Consider the following 23349-nt stretch of genomic DNA (forward strand, 5'->3'; position numbering starts at 1 on the left):
TTCCTCCTTTAAACTACCTCTGTCATCTTTCTGGTTCCCTCCTTAATGAGCTAAATAAATCTTTCATGCTGCTGACCATATTTATAGAGGATTTAGATTTCTGTCATTTTGAAAATATGACCAACACTGGCCTCTGCCAGGGCACATGGCTCGACAAGCAGATCCAGGCTGCACTGAAGCTGTCCCTTGCTTCTCCGGCCAGGCCCTTGCGCCGGGAACAATCTTCCCACCTGGACACGGCAGCGCTGAGGGCACTGAGATGCTAACCTAAATGGATGGGGACAGGTGCCACTGAAACGTTGGCTACCAGAGCTGGCATGACTTCTCATCTATAATTCAAGTTCCAGGTCTCTCTCCAAACAGGGGAGCTCTACACAGCCCGTGCGGGAGACGGCCCGCCCTGGGCAGGGGTAGCGCTGTTGCTTCAGGACAATCTGGAATCAAGTACGGTGAGTGTGTTTTGGGTCTGCCTTCCCATGGGAAGCGCCCACAATATGCTTACATGTTTGAAGTTCCTGAAGGGCACGAACTGAACGATGTCTCGAAGGACAGGTTCCCCCTTGGGTGACCTCAGAATCCCATCATCACCGTCAAGCATCTGCATGTCACTGAAGTCAGCGTTGCCCACTCCCACGATGATGACCGACATGGGGAGGTGGGAGGCATGGACGATGGCTTCCCGGGTGTCAGCCATGTCTGTGATGACACCGTCGGTCAGGATCAGCAGGATGAAGTATTGCTGCAATGGATCAGAGGCCAGACAGCGGTGGGGACAGGGATGTGGGGTAAGGGGACAAGAAGGAGTTATTGGGGAAGGGCACGGGGAGGGGGAATGCAGACAAGGACAATACCAGTTACACACCCGGGTGGCTTCAGTGCATACTGGCTACAGCAATAGTGACAACAGACATTTTTTTGAGTGACTGTGTAGACAGTACTAAAGACTTAAGGTTATGATGAATGGGACTTAAAGGCAGGCACAAGAATTGTAAGTTAATTCTAATAATCACCTTAGTGACTGTTACAAAGCACAGCGTGGTTGACAGAGCTGCAGGGAGGAGGAGTCAGGAGGACTGGCTTCACAGCTTCATTTTCTGAGATGCTGGGAAGATCCCTGAACTCCTCTTGGCCTCAGCTTCTCTCTCAAGTGAGGGGTGGGGCTAGGCCTCTTCAGCTGGGAGACTTTCAAGTCTAAAGCTGCACTGCCCAATCCAATAGCCACTAGCTAAAAGTGATTACTGAGCCCTTGAAAGGTGGATAGAGCAATGGAGGAACTAAATTTTTAATTTTATTTCCTTTTAATGAACTTCAATTTAACGTTAGAAAGGGATACAGTTACTGAAAGCCTTTTAAGTATCTTTGAAACAACTAAAGCATGTGACTCTACTTTCTCAACCATCACTTGATCAAGTCTAAATAAAAATCAGGTATTTGTGATGATGATTTAGAATCTACCTTAAGATGATGTAAGTGTAAAATATACACACTAGATTTTTGAAGACTTAGTATAAAAATATTCTAGTAAAATATTTTTATACGGAGTACATGCTAAAATGAGATTATCATGTGCATTTAAAAATACTTCTGAGAAGGGGTCTGTGGGCTTTATCAGTTGCTAATGGGGTCCATGGAACAAATAAGGTTTGATCTGAAGAAGATTGTCAGAATTCTAGAATCTAATCCAAGGTTGATCTAGCTGAAGGTAATAGGTTACAGATTGCTGGATCAAAACCCCAATAGAAATTTCCAATAAAGCCATGGTAACATTTGCTTCCAAAGCCAGGCTAAGAAAATGCTTACAGATAAAAAAAAATTATAGTCTTTTAATGTACATGAGGTCCTGTTCAGATATGGAGGAGACCTTTTTTTTTTTTTTTTTTTTTAAGAATTACACAAAATCAGAGAAAATCCTACAGCCGGACTCCTTGGCACAACTTGTCTAAGAGGTTCAAGTTTATGACCCTTAGCAATCAGTGATCACAAGGGGTCCTGGACCACACACTGTTCAAAAAACAGGAGAAACCTCTGTGGGGAAGAATCATTGCTCCTGGACCATAAGGGTCATTTATTTGGGGTTATGCGGATCAGACACTTCCTGCACCATCTCCTGACCTGTCCTTACAGAGCAGACCACCTGTCTCTGGGAGAGTGAGTGATGGGCAAAAGCTCATGCTGGTTTATAGCAGGCCTAATCTAAATCCATGTCAGCACTGTTCTCTTTTTATTCTTTTAGTTCCTGGGGCCCCAGAGGGGCTCAGGTGATTTCTGTTTTCAATCTAGGGTCTGGGGAGTCTTGGCGAAGCCTTGGATGCTCTTGGAGGTAAAGGGGGGTAAAGGGGGTAAAGGAGAATAAACCAGTTCAGACCCCACCTCTTAGCCCAGACGTAGCAAGAACAGTCTGTTTTCTTAAAATCTACTTTATATGTTGGGTTTCTGAGCAACATATTCACAGAGAAAATTTCAGACAGCGGTCATGTTCTACTAACTCTGAAAAAAAGTCAGAAAGCTAAAAAAGAAATATATTGATATCAATAAAAATGATACATAAAAATGTTATGATGGTATAGAGGTGGGGCAAAAGTAGGTTTACAGTTGTGAGTATGGAATATGGAAAACACAGTTTATTCTCATATTATTATTTATCAATTCTTATATTATTTAGTTGTGTTATAACTGCAAACCTACTTTTGCCTGCCCTGTATTTAACTAAAAAATATTAGGGGAGGTCTAATATTTTTTAGTTAAATACTGCCCTGGCCAGTTGGCTCAGTGGTATAGCATCAGCCTGGCGTGCAGGAGTCCCAGGTTTGATTCCAGCCAGGGCACACAGGAGAAGCGCCCATCTGCTTCTCCACCCGTCCCCCTCTCCTTCCTCTCTGTCTCTCTCTTCCCCTCCTGCAGCCAAGGCTCCATTGGAGCAGAGTTGGCCTGGGCGCTGAGGATGGCTCCATGGCCTCTGCCTCAGGCACAAAATGGCTCTGGTTGCAACAAAGAAATGCCCCAGATGGGCAGAGCATCACACCCTGGTGGGCATGCCGGGTGGATCCCGGTCGGGCGCATGCGGGAGTCTGTCTGACTGCCTCCCCGTTTCCAACTTCAGAAAAATACAAAAAAAAAAAAAATATTACGGGAAAAAAACCAAGTTCTATTTGGTCTTGTAGCCTTGGTCTGCATTTTTCTTAAGAAAACCACAAATAGAATATAAAACAAGTCTTGTCTGTGATGTTTTGTGTTGCTGCAGGTGACCATCAGTGGACAGAAGCGTCTGTCATTTTGCTTCCCTTCCATCTGTAACATGGGCACACCGGAAAGCAAGTAGATTTTGAACAGGTTATTTTCCTTCCCAGGAACATAATGTGGGTATGATTCATACTGCAGTGAATAACGTAAGGCCCGTTGTGGAGTGTCCCCTCCGTCTGGCTAATGTTGCAGACATTTGAGATGTGTCATCTCTAACCACACTAACCCAGTAGAGATGGGTGTGATTATCCCCAGTTTTCAGATGAGTAGACTGCAGAAAGGGGAATGTTAAGTCACTTGTCCAAACTCTCACAAGTAGAAAAGCTGTAATTTATTGTCAGGATGGGATGGAAACCCTGGCCAATCTCCGGGTGAGAAAGGGTAATCCGCCATCAACAGGCCAACTGCCCCTCCCCTTACCGACGCCTCCTTGGTGTTAGTCTCTTCTGACGCTGATTTGGCGACCTTCTGGATGATGGGGGCAATATTGGTGGGACCATAGAGTTGGAGCTTAGGAAGGCAGCTCTGATAGGCTTCCACAACTCCTTGAATTCCTACGGTGAAATTGGCAAAGATCGACAGTTCAGTAGTCCCCTCAACTACATTTGTACTCAAACTCACAAATAAATAAAGCATTAAATCCCCCAAATATTCCTTTCTAACATCACATTTATGTTCTTAAGATTAAAAAGAATACCACATGGCTGCCTCTATCCCCCACTGAAATTATTCTCTTTAACAGTTTAAATCAAAAGTAATCCTTTACACAAATTTTTTTCTAATCTCCCCCTTTACAAATAAGATTTCATTAGATTCTCACAGTGTAATGAAATAGATGTTAAACCAGTGGTCCCCAACCCCCGGGCCGTGGACCGGTACCGGTCTGTGGGCCATTTTGTACCAGTCCGCAGAGAAAGAATAAATAACTTACATTATTTCCGTTTTATTTATATTTAAGTCTGAATGATGTTTTATTTTTAAAAAATGACCAGATTCCCTCTGTTACATGTGTCTAAGACTCACTCTTGATGCTTGTCTCGGTCACGTGATACATTTATCCGTTTCACCCTAAAGGCTAGTCCGTGAAAATATCTTCTGACATTAAACCAGTCCATGGCCCAAAAAAGGTTGGGGACCACTGCGTTATACCCATTGTACAGGTAAAAAGACTGAGGCTTAGAGAGCTTAAATGGTCTGTCCCTGGTCACACAGCAAATGAACTGCAGACTCAGGATTGAAACCCAGGTCCATCTGGCTCTACGGGCTGTGTTCTCAGGCATTAGGCAAGTCAGCTTTAACACTTTTCTAGTTTTCACACCACCTGGTTGACTCCACTGTACTATACGCCACCCTAGTCCACTTAGAGGCGTTATGCGTATAGCCACACGACCATCTTTCTAGGTATTAAAGTCCTTGGGGGCAGGAGTTGTGAGTCACTCCCTCCAAGATCTTGAGGTAGGTTGGGCGCCCCAGGTGTGTGATAAATGAGCAATATGGCAGACATCACTGTCTGTTGGGGACTGCGGTCCAGATGAGCCATGTTCATCATCACGGTCAACCTCTCATTTAAAGGAGGCTTCCATCCTGAGGCCATGTGAGCCAAGGCAACAGTGAAGGGCGGGACTCTGCTGGAAGGGACAGCCCTGACTGGGTAGCTTCTCCTGCCATTTTATGAGTCTCGACTGAACATGTAGTGTTATACTCATGATCCCACAAGAGTCCCGTTAACTAATGAGTTTTATTCAAATGGCTCCTCTTGGTGTCTGGGCCTGTGTTAGCTCTTGCCTTTTCCCGTTCCAGCTCATCCTTCTGTTCCTTTCTATGCTGACACAGCACACTTGTCCTCGTTTTGGCCAGAGGGATCCACCTAAGGCGCCCCTGAAGTGGTTTTCCATGTCCACCGTGCATTGCAAACTGGGTCTTGGGTATTTTGGATAAGCAGGTTCTGTGTGTTCTGCCCTTCTACACATGCTTCCAAACCCATTGAAAATGCCACATCCTCTCTGCTCGGCTCCACAGCCTGTCATTCTAAAGACAGACATCATATCATTTTGCAGCTTGGTTCTGGAGTGAAATGACACTCTACTGAATTTCTTTATCTATTTTGGCTCTGGAGTTTTGGCCTAAGATAAGCAAGTTGGATGTCTCTTTCAAAAGGAACAGGCAGGATGCCCTGGCCGGTTGGCTCAGCGGTAGAGCGTCAGCCTGGCGTGCGGGGGACCCGGGTTCGATTCCCGGCCAGGGCACATAGGAGAAGCGCCCATTTGCTTCTCCACCTCCACCCCCTCCTTCCTCTCTGTCTCTCTCTTCCCCTCCCACAGCCAAGGCTCCATTGGAGCAAAGATGGCCCGGGCGCTGGGGATGGCTCCTTGGCCTCTGCCCCAGGCGCTAGAGTGGCTCTGGTCGCGGCAGAGCGACGCCCCGGAGGGGCACAGCATCGCCCCCTGGTGGGCAGAGCGTTGCCCCTGGTGGGCATGCCGGGTGGATCCCGGTCGGGCGCATGCGGGAGTCTGTCTGACTGTCTCTCCCCGTTTCCAGCTTCAGAAAAAGAAAAAGAAGAAAAAAAAAAAGTAACAGGCAGGGGAATCTAAGAGTGTGAAACAGGTGAACACTGGGCATGTATTTCATTCTGCTTTGGTGAAAAACCATCCTTATAGTTTAAGAATGGGGGTGATTAGGGATGAGTGAGCTCTAAATCATAATAAATTTAGGGTAAGGGATCAAGAGAGGGAGTACTGACAGAACAGAGATCGGGTCTCAGAGGTTACTACGTGCAGACTCAATGATATTGATGTCATATTCTTGGACGTTAAGCGCCGAATTGGTGAAGGAAACTGCTGGATGCTCTCCACACCCCACTGGATCGAATTAACCCTGGTTCCACCCCCCTCCCTCCTTGACAAGAAGGAGGAGAGAGAGATGGACAGTTCTACCTATTTCACAAGGCAAAAATGTCATACTCTTCATAGCAACAGCTGTACTTAGCTCCATTTGTTATTTAGAAAGATGGAAAAATAATTCTAGGGTAAAATTTATCATCAGAGTTGTCATTGTCATTTCATCATTATTTTGTGGAATCCTGCTGGGGAACTTGTACCTGGAAATAATGGAACACAGACCAGAGCCTTCAAGGAGGCTTCTGGCACAAAACCATGAAGCTACCTGTTGGAAGTCACTGAGGCTGTATCCTTGGCCAAGATGCTGGAAACGTCAAACGATGCCCATATCTTCGCCCTGCCCCTACGTATACCTTCACAGAGAGGAGGTTGTGAAAAATAGATACTTGAGGGAAACTTGGAGAGCAGAAAAAGGGGTATCATTACTGTCCATTAGGTCAATTTCCCCCATTTATTTTACTTTATTTATTTATTTTTTGGCCAGAGGAATTCAGAATTGGGATCAATATTCGTGCCGTAAACTCAAGACCTCTTCTGCATCCTGTCTTTTCCAGCTCTTCCTCTTTCACCCTGTCAGTAAGGCTTTCGGTTGCCCTTGGGGTCGCATGGTCTGTTTGGATCCAGAAAGCCCACTTCTCTGCTGTGGACAATCCTAGCGGATACACTGCAGCCATTAGGGACACTGAAATGGGAGCATTCAGACAACGGGCAGCGAGACACTGGCTTGCTTTCACGTGGTCATTACCTGCACACTCTGGGTTGTCTTCATTAAAGTTGATTGCGAAGTCATGGGAGACCTAGACACCAATTAAGATGGAAAAAAAGCAAAGAAAGGCAAATTATGACTTTAAGCCAGTAAAGAGGCGCTGGGTTGAAGAGTATGCAAACAAATGTGCATTACATTCATTATGTGCTAAGCAGCAGGAATCACTTTAAGCCTTCACATAATCAGTCTGAGATGATGGGTGACCTCTAAGCTCCCTGAGGAGTTGAGGTGACAAGAAATTTTTCTAGAATCAGATAAATGCCAGCAGGAGGGGAGAATAACGCATATCAAAAAGAATCTAAGATAAGATTTCAGAAAAATGTAACCCCAAGAAAGAACTGGCCACAGACTGGAGGTTTAGACTTGGCTGAGCTCTGCTTGGACCCAGTGATAAAGAAAAAAAAAGGCAACTCCTCATCATGTCTGCTCAACACGGTGAGGGTTATAATGGCTCCCGCTGAGCTGTTGACATTTAAGACTCATTCTAACATACTATGCAGAGCTTGTAGGACAGCATGATTTCCACATATATACAGGTAAAATAGACTCTTACTTTTGGAAAAGTGATAAAATAATGTATCATGTAATATTCTAACACCAAGTCTTCTACCTGGCAGGACCTAACACAAGGTCAAATAAATGTTGACTTCTTTCTTTTTAAAATCTGATAAAACAAGAGGGATGTCTTGGCACCTGGACATTATTGGATCATTTGGGATTTTATAAAAACTTCCCTTTCAAAGGTTATTTCCAAGCCCTGACTGTCTTGGGGGCTAGAAAATAGTCATGGTGTTAAAAAGTCCCTCCTCTTTGTGGGAGGTCAGAGCTGATGTTGCAGGTGCCTGGACCATATTCCCCTGCCCTTAACTCTTCCAGGCAATTTAACTGACTTCCAACTATCTTACCTGCTTTATTTTCCTTAAAATTTTCTTGGGTCTCCAGAGCTTGCTTTTGCCTGCTCCAGTGATAGGCTAAAAGTGTCAGGGGATTAATGTCGCTTGGGAGCAGCATTATCTCAGTGGCTGACAGGAGATGGTGTATTGGTACCCAGCTCTTGGGGTCTGCATGTGCTCACACTGTCTTCCAGGGTCCCCAGCAGGATTAAGCTCTGCTGCCCACAGTGGTAACTGAGTTGTTAGGGTATCCTGTGTCGGCTTCTTCTCACTCCCCCACTCTCTATTGAGGTTGACTTCACCTCTCAAATAAACAACTTGCATCCTAATCCGGTCCCTAGAGCAGTGATCCCCAATCCCCGGGTTGCAGACCAGTACCGGTCCGTGGGCCATTTGGTACCGGTCTGCAGAGAAAGAATAAATAACTTACATTATTTCCGTTCTATTTATATTTAAGTCTGAATGATGTTTTATTTTTAAAAAAATGACCAGATTCACTCTGTTACATCCGCCTAAGACTCACTCTTTTTTTTTTTTTCTTTTTTTAAAAATCTTATTACCCTAAACTTTCCACTCCACTCTTAGCTATCATTCATTGTATTCTTAAGAACAGTTGTTGTTTTTTTTTTGAGGTATATAGGATGTGGCATTTAACTTTAAAATAATTATGGTACTTTTAACCTAGATAGCTAAAAATGTCTCCTTTATAATGTTTGCCATTTCCTGGACTATATGGTCAAATTGTCAGGTTTAGTCCTGAACCAAATATTCACTGGCAGTCAGAGTATTACCTATGTAAACTTTTGTTCTTTGTACTTGATGGAAAAATAAAGTTCAATATTCAGGACCTTGAGACAGTTATTTTCAGACATCTCAGATACTGAAGTACCTATTCAACGTGAAGACAAGCCTTTACTTCTGATTTTGGTCCTCTGGTGTGCCTACGTGGATTATTTTATTTCACTGAATTAGAACCAAATGAAAATCATGTTACCATTTGGAGGCTAATAACTTATGAATACTGAGTTAGTTCAAAGAGCTGTCAAAGCATCATTTTAGTGCTGAGGCTTAGAAAAGGAGTTGGGTTTTTCTTCTCTGAAGTTCCCAGTTCAATCACTAGCCTCTGGAGTAAGAGTGTGGTCAGGTAGGATGGCAACTAGTGGGCACGTGCTGTGTTTGTGTCACTTAGCTTTATTAGATGACTGTAGTCTTTTAAAAAATTATTTAGAAAATTAAATTTAATGGGGTGACATTGATAAATAAGAGTACGTATGTTTTAGGTAAACCTCTATAGCATTTGAACTGTTGAACTGTTGATTGCACTGTGTGCCCATCACCCAAAGTCAAATCATTTTCCGTAATCATATATTTGTCCCTCTTTAATGTCCTCCCCCTAACCCCTTTCACCAATAACCATTAACTTTTACTTCTGTACATAAGTCTCATTTTTATATCCCATCTATGTGTGAAATCACACAGTTCTTAGCTTTTTCTGATTTACTTATTCCATTCATTATAATGTTCTCAAGGTCCATCCATGTTGTTGTAAATGATCCTGTCATCATTTCTTATGGCTGAGTAGTATTCCATTGTATATATGTACCACATCTTTTTTATCCAATCCTCTATTGAGGGACACTTTGGTTGGTTCCATGGCTTGGCCACTGTGAATCATGTTGTGATGAACATGAGGATGCATGTGTCTTTATGAACCAATGTTTTTGATTTTTTTGGGTAGATACCAAGTAGAGGGATTGCTAGGTCATATGGTAGTTCTATTTTTATTTTTTGGGGGAACCACCATACTTTCTTTCATAATAGCTGTACCAGTTTGCATTCCCACCAGCAGTGAATGAGGGTTCCTTTTTTTCCATAGCCTCTCCAACACTTGTTATTACCTGTCTTATCGATAATAGCCAGTCTAACAGTCTAACAGGTGTGAGGTGATATCTCATTGTAGTTTTGATTTGCATTTGTAGCACAGCTAGCAAAGATGAGCATCTTTCCATAAATCTTTTGGCCATTTGTATGTCTTCTTGTGACTAAGACTCACTCTTGGTGCTTGTCTCAGTCATGTGATATATTTATCAGTCCCACCCTAAAGGCCAGTCCGTGAAAATATTTTCTGACATTAAACCGGTCCATGGCCCAAAAAAGGTTGGGGACCACTGTTCTAAAGAGAGTGTAAATTAAGACTGAGGTGCCCGGGGCTCAGTTTCAAGGCAAACTCAGACACTGTATCTTAAAGAAATAAATCATGGTGACCTTGTAAACTTGCTGGCGGGTCCCTGAGCTTCTGAGACCATCAGTGTCTGTCTGGTACAAAAGAAAAGTCAGGCCTGGAAAAGCAGTATTTGAGTGGCTGTTTGGGAGCAGAGTGAGGAGATGTGAGGGAACACTGTGAGGACAGTAGGAAGAATGAGCCGGCTGGCAGGCAGGGTAGAGCCGGAGGATCGGTGAGCATGAGGGCTTCAGAACACATCAAGAAGGATAAATTACACCAGGAGGGGGCCAGGCAGACGTCATGGATGAGAAGAGGAAGGCCTGGAACACGGTGTTCTGCACCCTGCTGGGCCAAGCTGAGACTGGAAGACTACCTGGTGGGGATGTGGTGGGGGATGCTCACGCATTTCTGGGTGGTAGGACTGATGGTTGTAGATATGCTTTTCAGTCCCAAGATTCAACAGCTCTGTGCAGAAGGGGGCACCCACCTGACCACATCCTAAAGCTGGTACCCCACCTGAATGGGATTGGATCTCCTCAGTTCTGGCTAATCCTTGCTGTGTAATCTAGTGTTGCCAGGCTTTTTAGTTTTTCCAAAGAAGCCAGAAATCTGACATTTTATATAAAATTGCCTAAACCTTAAAAAAAATCTGTGTGTCCAATATAATACATTTGTGGCCTGCACAATGTTCTCAGACCACTACTTAACAACTCCTGCTCTATATTCTTTCTCCCCATGTGCTCTATTTCTACAAATGCTTCTAGAATTCTGTAGGCATGCCCAGCAGGGAAGCCAGTGTGGAATGAAAGGCAGACAAGGAGGACAGGTCAGGGGACATGCCACTCCATCCACTGCTCTCTCCAGCGGCCACAGGGAGATGGATTCTCTCTTTCACAAAGGGCACAGAGGGAAAGGCCCTTGGTCTGACAGCTCTTGTGTGGGGGTAAATGTCGGCATCTGCCTCCTGCCCTGCAACTCAGACACAGCCAATAAAAGAGAAGTTCATCAGTGGATGGTGTGGTCTGCACTTAACTCAGACCTCAGAGGCACTGGTGAGGCTGGGGTAACAACCTTGGTGCCCCTCCAAGGGCCTCCCACTCAGGGAGCTGAGTTCTCTGTGGAGAGTATCCCACAGGAGCATCTGGTATACCCAGTAGGGTGCCTCAGCTCCACTGCAGTGTAAATCTCTCTCTGCATAATCTTTGCTTTCTTTGTGTCTTGGAAATCAGTAGCAAAAATAAATAGATTTTTCAATGTCCTCATAGGAAATTTTCAGCTCCTCAATTCTCTAATCCTGAATAGTTCTATCTTAGGACTTCTCTGTGTCTCTCACACAAAACTGGTGCTCAGATAATTGGGATGAATGAGTCTATAGACTTCAGTGTCATGGACTTCCTCAGTTGGTAATTGTCAATAGGATCTTTCTCTAGGGGATAACTGAATAGATAGGATCTGGGCCACTGAAGATCAACTTCCTGGGTGTTTTCCCAGTCTCTGACCATATCTATAAGAAGCTAGTCAATGAAAGCCTTCGTTTGCACCTCTGAGAACTATTCAGAGTACCAGAAGACTAGGTTTCCTCAAAAGACAAGCTCAGGCCCTACCCTGTAGCTCAGTTGTTTAGAGCATTGTCCCAATTTGCCAAGGCTATGGGTTTATGGGTTTGGTTCCCAGAGAGGGCACATACAAGAATCAACCAATAAATGTGTGAATAAGTGGAACAACAAATTGATGTTTTTCTCTCTCTCTCTCTCAAATCTATATATTAAAAAAAAAAAGACAGGCTCTGAGAATGTAATATCACTGGTTTTGAAGACCATTTGAATCTTTGTGCCCTTCTTACATAATTACATCAAGGACCAAAGGAATGAGACTCCTGTGAAAGAAACTCAAATTACCCTTTGGTGATAGCAAAGCATCTCTGCTCACTCACCGTGTACTCTGGGGGTATCCTGGCACCAAATCCAAAGGCTGGGAACATTTTGTCACTGAAATTAAAAAAAAAAAAAAGTTGCTTTATTTATCATCTGATGAGGAAGAAAAACATGAACCCGCATTACCTCGCTAGGTATGCTGCAATGCCAAGTGCTGACTCATGCTTCTTGATTATCTGTGGTGACAGAAGATAGCAATCGCATGGGTAATTACAATCAAGAAATAATCCCCAGAGTTCATTACAGTCATTAGTCTGCAACTTCTTCTCTTACTTTTTGTTAGATTTGATCCTAAGGAATAAAATGACCTAGGATTTCCTCACCTCCCCCACTCCAGTACTCTGTCTCCTTAGAAAAGTGATCATGAATTAGGTAACTCCTATGGTTGACTGTAATACAGTGTGTCCATAAAGTCATGGTGCACTTTTAACCAGTCACAGGAAAGCAACAAAAGACGATAGAAATGTGAAATCTGCACCAAATAAAAGGAAAACCATCCCAGTTTCTGTAGGATGATGTGGCAGCATGTGCGCATGCGCAGATGATGATGTAACACCGTGTATACAGTGGAGCAGCCCACGGCCATGCCAGTCGAGATGTGGACAGTACAGAGGAAAGTTCAGTGTGTTCTGTGGCTCGCTAAATTTGAATCCGTGATCAAAGTGCAACGTAAATATCGGCGTGTTTATAACAAAGCGCCACGACATTAATCACTTAAAACAGAGAATCACAGACGTTATTCACTCTGTTACACCAGACGTCCTTACCCGTGTGTGGCAAGAACTTCACTATTGTTTGGATGTGTGTAGGGCAACAAATGGAGCCCACATCGAACTGCACTGAATAGGTATGAACTGGGAGAATTTTCCTTTTATTTAGTGCAGATTTCACATTTCTATCATCTTTTGTTGCTTTCCTGTGACCCGTCAAAAGTGCACCATGACTTTACGGACACACACTATATATATATATATATATTGATTTATTGTTCCACTTATTTATGTATTCATTGGTTGATTCTTGTATGTGCCCTGACTGGAGATTGAACCCATAACCTTAGCGTACTGGAATGAGCAACTGAGCTACCTGGCCAGGGCCCCACATATATACACATACACACACACACACACACACACACACACACACACACACACACACGTGTGTGTGTGTGTGTGTGTGTGTATGTGTATGTATATATATATTTGATCCTGAGGAATAAAATGGTCTAGGATTTCCTCACCTCCCCCACTCCAGTACTCTGTCTCCTTTGAAAAGTGATCATGAATTAGGTAACTCCTATGGTTGACTGTAATACAGTGTGTCCATAAAGTCATGGTGCACAAGTCAAAGATTATATATATATAATATATATGTTATCTTTTAAAATCTGTATAGGGAGAGATTATTATTTCCATTTTACAAGTGTGGAAATGGCTTAGGAAGTCAAGTGACTTGTCCAAGATCATGTTGCTAAGTTAGAGCCAGGGTTCAAATCCAGGGAAGCCTGAATCCAAGGGGATATTAAAAAGCAATGGGGCCCTGGCCAGGTAGCTCAGTTGCTCATTCCAGTACGCTAAGGTTATGGGTTCAATCTCCAGTCAGGGCACATACAAGAATCAACCAATGAATACATAAATAAGTGGAACAATAAATCAATAAATCAATGTTTCTCCCTCTTTCCCACTTCTTCTCTCTATAAAATCAATAAGTAAAAAATTTTAAAAAAGCAATAGAAAGCTTGGAAGTATGACTTATTGTCAGAACTTGGTCTAACTTATAGAACTGATTGTATCCACTACTTTACCTCATACAGGCAGCAATAAATTGCTTACATGTCTATTCTTGTCTCCTGAATTCAAAGGGATGCTGGTTTTTGTATTAATAGTTTTAGAGCTCCGCTGCCTCCCTGCCTCAAACTGCCCCTTACCCCTACCTGCAGGATAATACTTGCCATAGAGTGTGTGCTCAATAAATATTTAATGACTACATAACCCATGAACTGAATCATTAAGATGTGGCTATATAAAGAAGAAAAAATTCTTGTCAAAACTTATGAGAGTCACACATATGTCATTTGCCTTGGTTTCTCTTATGCAATTTGAAATTTCTCTCAATCTATTCATTCATGTATGTTATATCTCAACTCTAGCTTTACTGTACTATAGGTGAGAGGATAGGAAAAAGAATGAAAATTTATTGGCATATACAACGTGCCAGGCACTAAGCTAGGTGATGTATGCACTTATTTAATTCTCAAGTAATCCTTGAAGTTCGATCTACTTATCATTCCCATTTTACAGATGAATAAACTGAGTCTCAAAAAGACTAAGAAAGTCTCATAAGCCTTAAGATATTTTCCAGGGGGGTTGTGTGATTTCAATGCCCATGTTTTTTTCTATTATACCATTATAATTTAATGATCATATACAGCATTAAGTGTGATTTCTCTCTGCCACTTCCAGCAACAAGCCCCCACCCCCCTAGACAATGAGTAAGACTATCCTCTTGCAAATTTTGTGCTATTAGAGGATTGTTGCAATGGGGCCTCTGGAATATTGCTCTTGTCAGAGAGCATGTCTTTCTCATGCCATTTATCTTTCACACTCTTTCCCAGGAAAAACACAACAGAGATTTGTTCTTGGAACAATGCTTACATTCCTCAGTTCTTTGCAGAGTTAAAAGAGAAAAGAAAATTCAGGTTCAGCTCACAGATGTCCCTGAGCATCCCCGTAAGCAAAACGGAAACCCCTGCCCAAGGCTGACTGATAAGTCAAAGTAGCAAAGTCTAATTCTCACTCATCACCATCTACCTGATTTAAAGATCATTACTAGCCAATACCAGCTTTGATAAAAAACTTCAGAAAAAACAGCCAAATCTGACCAAATTTGGGGTAGGGATTGGCAGATGCAAGGAAGTCAGACTTCTTTGACATCAAAATCTAAATTCTCCAGAAAATCACCAGCTCCCCCTTTCTTCACTGTTGTGTAGATATGAGCTTTGTGGTACATTGCATCCAGCATGTATTAGAGAAGGTATTAATGCTGATAAACAGAAAATCACAACAGCTTATAAAGGATTAGCCACAGCTTTGAGAGAAAAAAAATACTTCTGGTCCTTGGAAATACTTAAATACTTTGCCTCAGCAATTCCTCTTTAACCACAACAAGGGCGCACAGGTGTGCGAAGGGATCTGTTGGGGGGTTTTAGAGGTAAGTCTGAAGAAAAGCTTTCCTGGATGGAGGATGGGTCCTTCCAACTCAGAGATAGTGCAGAAATCAAAACAGGGAAACCTAGAAGGCACCACACCCTTTCTTTTCTTCTTTGATGAGTTTAGGATGGCTATGATCTAATATTCCATCTATTTCTAATCACCAAACCAGTGTTTCAGCATTAATGATATTCCTTTTTATTTTCTAAGCCACCCATGGGAACCTGAAGTTTGCTGAGCATGATGTAATGTTATGTAACTGAGTTTGAAGGGTAGGGAGGTAGGAAAAATGCCTCACCTACAAGAGAAATAATAAATGAGCCAGGAGGGCAACAATTCTCTGAAGTTAGCCACCACAAAGACTCTAGCTAATAAACATACAAAAGAAAAAATTTTAAGCCTAAGCACAATGGAGTTAAACATCGCTCTTACTGATTAAAAATAAAACTAAGCAGAGAGGAGCCTTATTATGTAAGAGGCAAGAGGAGGCAAGTTGAGCACACCAGTGAGCATCAGCAGGCCAACACATCGAAGACCTCAAGGTTGGATCCACTCAGCACTGAGTGAAGGGGCCACTTAGCAACTATAGGGAAAATGATTGGTGAAACCTGCCGATAGAGATGGTTGAGGGGCATATCACCACATTGGTAAAGGCAATATTTCTTACTCTTGGGATAAAATAGTATAAAATACAGTAAAAGAACCTATGATCTTCAATGCTGATGAGCATGTTGGCCCGCATTCCTCAGGGAATGACCATGGTCAAAGGATCTCCAGACGGAAGATTCATTTTCAATCACCATTTTTATCCTTCCTGTTTGGAAGGCTTTGCGATAAAGGAAGAGGTTAATAGGAGTACAGACAGATGACTGCGTCCACAAGAAAATGAAGATGAACTCAGAGCAAAAGGACATTGCAGAACACTTAGGCATTTTAAAAAGATTGTTCCTAAAAATGTGGTTTTAAAACTGGGGTGCATGAAAATGTGGGTTTGCAAAGCCCTACTGTGAACATGAGAGCATGTTTTGTTTTTTTCCTTTTAAGGAAATCAGTATTCAGTATCTCGACTTCACTATGTATTCTTTGCTGAAATTGATCTTCAGCAAAGAAGACAGAAAGACCTATTCTCTACTCACAACTTCCCTTTCACAATTACCCTTCTCCTTTACCCATTCTGAAACTTAACCCCCATGGTGCATTGCTCCTGGGTGTAAAACTCTGCAGGAACAATTCTAAATGTAAATGATTCTCCAAGAAGCAAATCCTTCTGCAGGTCAGATATTAGCCAATGTTTTGCTTTAAAAAAATTTGTACAAAGTGCTGATGTCAGCTGGTAGATTGTTAAAAATATATTGATATACAGCATACATAAGAATAAACTCAGAATGGATAAAAGACTAAATGTAAGTTGTGAAACCATAAAAATCCTAGAACACATAGGCAGTAAAATCTCAGACATCTCTCTTTCCTTCTCCATTTATCTAATGCTTTATTTATTTATTTTTTCTGATATATCTTTTTGGGCAAGGGTAACAAAGAAAAAAAATAAACAAATGGGACTACATCAAATTAAAAAAATTTAGCACAGCAAAAAAACCCAACACAACCCATCAATAAAATGAAAAGGCAACCCACTGCATGGGAGAATATATTTGCCAATGACACAACTAATAAAGGGTTCATTTCCAAAATATAAAAAAGAACTTATAAAATTCAATACCGAGAAGGCAAACAACCCAATTAAGAAAACGGGAAAGGGCCTGAATAGGCATGTCTCGAAAGGGGACATACAGATAACCAACAGACATATGAAAAGATGCTCAACCTTACTAATCATCAGAGAAATGCAAATTAAACCAGTGGTCCCCAACCCCCGGGCCACGGACCAATACCAGTCCGTGGGCCATTTGGTACCGGTCCACAGAGAAAGAATAAATAACTTACATTATTTCTGTTTTATTTATATTTAAGTCTGAACAATGTTTTATTTTTTAAAAATGACCAGATTCCCTCTGTTACATCCATCTAAGACTCACTCTTGACGCTTGTCTTGGTCACGTGATACATTTATCCGTTCCACTCTAAAGGCTGGTCTGTAAAAATATTTTCTGACATTAAACCGGTCCGTGGCCCAAAAAAGGTTGGGACCACTGAATTAAACCACAATGAGACATTATCTCACACCTGTCAGAATGGCTATCATCAATAAATCAACAAACAACAAGTGTTGGCAGGATGTGGAGAAAAGGGAACCTTTGTGCACTGTTGGAGGAAATGCAGACTGGTGCAGCCACTGTGGAAAATGGTATGAAGTTTCCTCAAAAAATCAATGTAACTATCTTTTGACCCAGCAATCCCATTTTGGGAATATATTTGAAGAAATCCAAAATACTATTTCAAAAGACTATATGCAGCCCTTTGTTCATTGCAGTGTTATTTACAACAGCCAAGATCCGGAAACAGCGCAAGTGCCCATCGGTAGACGAGCAGATAAAAAAGCTGTGGTACCTATACACAATGGAGTACTATGTGGCTGTAAAAAAGAAGGAAACCTTACCTTTTGCGACAGCATGGATGGACCTGGAGATTATTATGCTAAGTGAAAGGAGCCAGGCAGAGAAAGACAAATACCATATGCTCTCATTTATATGTAGAATCTAATCAATAAAATAATTCAACAAAGAAATCAGAAACAGAAGCATAGACACATAGAACAGAGTGACAGTTGTCAGTGGTGGAGGGGATGGTAGGGGACTAGGTGAAAAAAGGTAAAGAGATTCAGCCCCCCAAAATATGACACATAGATACAAACAACATTACGGTGATAGCCAGAGACAAAGTGGGGTAGAGGAAAGTGGAAGGGGACAAAAGGGGACAAAGGGGACAAGTGGGGATGAGAAGAGATTTATTTTGGGCGATGGGCACACCACGTGGTGTGCAGACGATGTTTTAGTGAGTTGTACAGTTGAAACCTGTATGGTTTTATTAGCCAATGTCACCCAAATGAATTTTATAAAAATAAATAAAAACATAAGAAGAAAGTAAAAAAAACAACAACACCACATAGATAATAAATCATTACATGAGTTTTTTGATATACAACTTAGAATTGAATAGTACTGCTAGTCAAACTCTCCCCATTACCATATACTCATTTATAAAAAGTTTTGTTAGCATTCACATTGATAAAAACAGAAAATTGGATTAAAATTGATGCTAGACTCTCCCATTCTAGTGATCTGTACAGATTCTAGCATTCATGTACAGATCAGTAAATTAACTGGAAAATAACCCAATCTGTTTCATTCAGAGTTTTTATAGGTAATAATTATATAATAAAATTTCTAATACATTTATATTCTTCTGATAAATTGTGCACTAACAATGATTATAACAAAAACTTATCTAGAAGATATTTTAAAAATGCTTTGAATATTTTTGTCACAGAAAATTTTAGAAATTAGAAAATTTAAAATTTATATTCATATATTTATGATAGAAATATTTGATACAGTGATCAATAAAATAATTTCAAACTAAAAACGATGAAATCCTCCAGGGGAAGGCATTGGAATTATGAGTTCATGAAAAAGAAAAAAAACAATTTAGAGTCTCAACTCAAAATGCAAAGCTTGTTCATGAATTTTTAAAATAGGTGATGGTGGGTATCAAACACCTACGGCATTTAGGTTCTCCTGGATGCATTCACGAAGTTATACGAGTTTCATTTTTAAATGTCCATGTTCACAATACACTTGAATTTTCATTCTTTGTCATTATTTAAACTCATGATGGAAAATGTTAGATTTTAATGTAAAAGTGTGTGAAGGTTATGCATTTTTATAAAATTCTTTTCGGGAGTATATGAGCCAGTTTTTTTTTAAAGGTTCAAAATGACCTTTGCCTGACCTGTGGTGGCACAGTGGATAAAGCGTCGACCTGGAAATGCTGAGGTTGCCGGTTCGAAACCCTGGGCTTGCCTGGTCAAGGCACATATGGGAGTTGATGCTTCCAGCTCCTCCCCCCTTCTCTCTCTCTGTCTCTCTCTCCCTCTCTGTCTCTCTCTCCTCTCTAAAAATGAATAAATAAAATAAAAAAATAAAAAAAATGACCTTTATATTTGACACAATAGTTCTTTTCCCTGTTGTGTACAGTTGATTTTTTTAAAAAGTACATTGAGAGTACTGAAGATAATAGTCTCTATTACTTATTGAATATGTGCAATAGGCAGGAACCTGTGCTAACCAGGTACTTTATTTATTTATTATTTTGGCTAAATTATTTTTTTCAAAATCTTATTTTTTAATTACAGTTGACATTCAGGATCATTGTATATTATGTGCAGCTCACAATTTTTGTCTCAGGTATACAGCTTAGTGGTCAGCCAATTCCATAATTTACAAAGTGGCCCCCCTGATACTTCCAGGACTCACCTGGCACCATACCTAGTTATTACAATATTAGTGACTCCATTCCCTATGCTGCACTTCACCTCTCTGTGCTAGCCAACCACTTAATATAACTGCTCTGCAAGGGAAGTTAGATCAATCTTCAATTTGCAATCAAGGAAACCAAAGCTCAGGGAATGTCAACTTGAAGAGAACACAGGTAGCAGAGCTGGGGTCTGAACCCAGGTCCACCTGTCACCAGGACTCCATGCTCTTTCTATCACCCCTGTTGACTCTGCCCTTTCTAGGAGGCTTGGTCTGGTCTAATGACTCAATAACAAGAGTAAGTCCATCTGTGTTCTAAGCAGAATTCCCCACCCCCAGAAGGCCCTCCTTGACCACCTCTCTTCCCACAGAAGAGGAAACCCCACCCTCCTCATGCAGTCTCCATCCTTACAAAGGACAAAGTGGCCCTGGCCATCCTGGGCTGTCATTCACTGATGTGCCTTTCTCTCCCCTTATATGGTGAACCTCTTGGGGGAAAATGGTGCTTTATTCATTTCTGTCTGTCTTTATGGCACCATGTGAGGTGCCTGGCATTTAATAGATCCTGCATAGGCTCTTAGCCGTCACATCTGACCCATGTGTCCTGACCGAACTCTAGGTCTCAACCCTGGATGCCCATTAGAATTCAATGCACTCCAGCTAACTAAGTCAGAGTCTCTGGAGAGGAGCCCAGGCGTCAGCCTGTTTTATACCTCCCCAGGTGGCTCCAGCATGCAGCCGAGGCTGAGAAGCCCTGACTGGTGTTGGCAGGAAGGAAAGGGTAGCACTGTGGTCTTCACCTGCCTTCTGATTTCTACCCCTACACTCTGCACTTGAAAACACCTGCCGGAGTGTCTTTCAGTTCTAACCTTGCCTCCCAGAACTGCCCCCAGCACACTGTGGGGGAAGCCTGCTGCCTCAATTCTGATATCCTTGCCTTTCTCAGGGGCAGCCACATCTGTAAAGTGGCCGTCCGTACTTCCAAGCAGTGCATTCAGTATCTATACTCTCTTGTCAGCAGAGAGACTAGTCTTCTTATTAGGGGACATGGTGGTTGATCAAAGGCATATCTCTATGGGCCCAAGGGTTGGATATCACCTTGATCTTGAGCAGCTTGAGGTGACCAGGATATTTACAGGAGCTGGGCAAGTGCTACAACCAACTGGGAATATATGAGTGTGTGTGTGTGTGTGTGTGTGTGTGTGTCTGTCTGTCTGCGTGTGTGTCTGTGCATGTGCATGCACATGTGTGATGTGTGTGGAGTTGAAGGGGAGAGAATGAGTGGGGTTGCCTTGTGGGCTTGAGGACCAGATATCTGGAAGGAGCTTCCCTTCAAAGCCACCCTGAGAAGAGCTTTCTGCGCCTCTGAAGCTGTTCTACTTCATGGATCACCTCATAACGACCTGCTAGCAATAACCGTACAAGGCAGAAAGAAAGCCCTTGGCTCTCAGAGGCTGGGAGGAATTTCTAAGGCTCATGGGGATTAAAAACCTCCCTGTCGCTGTGGAGGGGGAAGGATGCCTTCTGTCAGTTTTTATTCAAGTGTTTCTTTTTGAGCATCAACCTCACTGACTTTGATTTGAAAGAAAATTACTTCCAAAGCCCCGACTTGAAATTCCCTGACTGCCTGTCTATTGTCTATCCACCCACAGAAAGGAGAAATTGTGACATTTGTCAGTTTGGAAGAGAGCAGCATGCTTTATAGTCTGCTGAGGAGTCTTTGAAAAGAGTACCCATGCTTTTCAATCTTTTTCTTCCTTAGGTATTTGTCCATTTGATGCTGAGCTGTCATATACATGTGTGTGTGTGTGTGTGTGTGTGTGTGTGTGTGTGTGTGTGTGTGTGTGTGTGTATGTGATGCACTGAGCCAAAGAAACACGATTTTCTTGGCCAGTCAGGGCCCACAGCTCCGGTATTATCCCATTAAGGTTTTAAAAAGAATCGCTTAGATTTTTCACATAACCCATAAGGTGTCATATCTTATTTTTGTACTGAATCTAAATTTTTGAGGGAAGAGAGAATGCTCCCCAGACTCTGCCTGGTTGCTATTATAAGTGGATAATGGCTCTAAAAGATGTATGCGTCCTTCCAATTAGAATCTCCGCACATGGTGTGCGGGGTGGGCAGGAAAGAGAGGTTTGGTAGCCTGGTCCTGATCATCCTGGGAACCTGCCACCGGCCGGCCGTGGTGAGGGCGCTGGCCATTAGCATCTTACTTTCAGACAACCCACCAATCTTCTCTCTGCAATTCATTGTTATACAGACTTCTTCCCTGCAGAGTCACAGTTAGCTTTATTATTGAGCACCTGTTGTAGGACATCTGCATCAAGTGCATTTACCTACTTTGTTTCTTTTATAAACATTTCAAATATTTAAAAGTTATTAAGATCCCTGAAGATATGTCCTCCATTGCTTCTTGTCTTTTTACGCACACATTGTTATACTAGATTATTTGTGTGTGTGAGGCAGAGAGAAGGATGAGAATTACTGTTTTGGTGTCCTGAGGATGTTTCAAGAAGTTTCTGACAGTGGCAATGCAATTTGTCAGTATTTTCTTGTTCTGGTGGAAATCTCCACATGCTATAAACCTCTTTAGGAATCTCCCCTGTATTGGGGCCTAAGGAAATCAGAGCTGTTGTCTTCACTGTCACTATCTCAAGGTTAAATAGAAGAGGTACCACTTCAATAAGGTCATGATAATGCAGTTGCCCTCTGTTCTAAATGTTGAGGAGGGGAAGTATCAGCAAGAGCCCGAGTGTTTAAAGCTCTTTGCTTTAACTGGACTTGTCATTCATTCCCCAACTGCCCTCACACCCATCTGAGTTACTGGCGATGACCATGCCAAATCCAGAGATCTGCTGGCAGGAAGGACACTAAGGGGACCTTTCCCATTACCTGTCCTGTTGGTTTCTCTGCACATTCTGGTTTTGAGGTTGTGTCATTCTCTAGGAACCTGCAGTAATAGTTTTTTAAAAAAATATATATATATATATTTAAAAAATATATATAGTTATCCCAACATCATAGTAAATGGTGTAAAACTGAGGACTTTCCACCTTAAATCAGGAACACGACAGGGTTGTCCACTCTCTCCACTCTTATTTAACTTGGTGCTAGAAGTTCTGGCCAGAGCAATCAGACAAGACAAAGAAATAAAAGGCATCCATATCGGAAAAGAAGAAGTAAAGGTATCACTTTTTGCTGATGATATGATCCTATACATCGAAAACCCAAAGGACTCCACAAAAAGATTACTAGAAACAATAAACCAATACAGTAAGGTCGCAGGATACAAAATTAACATACAAAAGTCCATAGCCTTTCTATATGCCAACAATGAAATATTAGAAAACGAACTCAAAAAAAATAATCCCCTTCACGATTGCAACAAAAAAAATAAAATACCTAGGAATAAACATAACAAAGAATGTAAAGGACCTATATAAAGAAAACTACAAGGCATTGCTAAGAGAAATAGAAAAAGACACAATGAGATGGAAAAATATTCCTTGTTCTTGGATAGGAAGAATAAATATAATTAAAATGGCATATTACCCAAAGTAATATATAAATTTGATGCAATTCCCATCAAAATTCCTATGACATTTTTTAAAGAAATGGAACAAAAAATCATAAGATTTATATGGAACTATAAAAAACCCTGAATAGCCAAAGCAATCCTAAGGAAAAAGAATGAAGCTGGGGGCATTACAATACCTGACTTTAAACTATATTATAGGGCCACAATAATCA

At 41.8% G+C, this 23349-nt stretch overlaps 1 protein-coding gene across 5 annotated transcripts in view; it reads right to left on the reverse strand.

The window, feature by feature from the left end:
* CPNE4 (copine 4) overlaps nt 1-23349 on the reverse strand; it is a 518608-nt gene that overhangs the window by 7094 nt on the left and 488165 nt on the right. For all 5 annotated transcript variants that reach the window (XM_066350415.1, XM_066350417.1, XM_066350418.1 and 2 more), the window contains exons 12-15: nt 11954-12008; nt 6883-6934; nt 3661-3794; nt 503-739 (exon numbers count right to left, since the gene is read on the reverse strand). In XM_066350415.1, coding sequence (XP_066206512.1) covers nt 503-739; nt 3661-3794; nt 6883-6934; nt 11954-12008 — 478 coding nt within the window. The remainder of the gene's footprint in view (nt 1-502; nt 740-3660; nt 3795-6882; nt 6935-11953; nt 12009-23349) is intronic.

This window comes from Saccopteryx leptura, chromosome 10, assembly GCF_036850995.1.
Source record: "Saccopteryx leptura isolate mSacLep1 chromosome 10, mSacLep1_pri_phased_curated, whole genome shotgun sequence".
In the NCBI taxonomy this organism is placed as follows: Eukaryota; Metazoa; Chordata; class Mammalia; order Chiroptera; family Emballonuridae; genus Saccopteryx; species Saccopteryx leptura.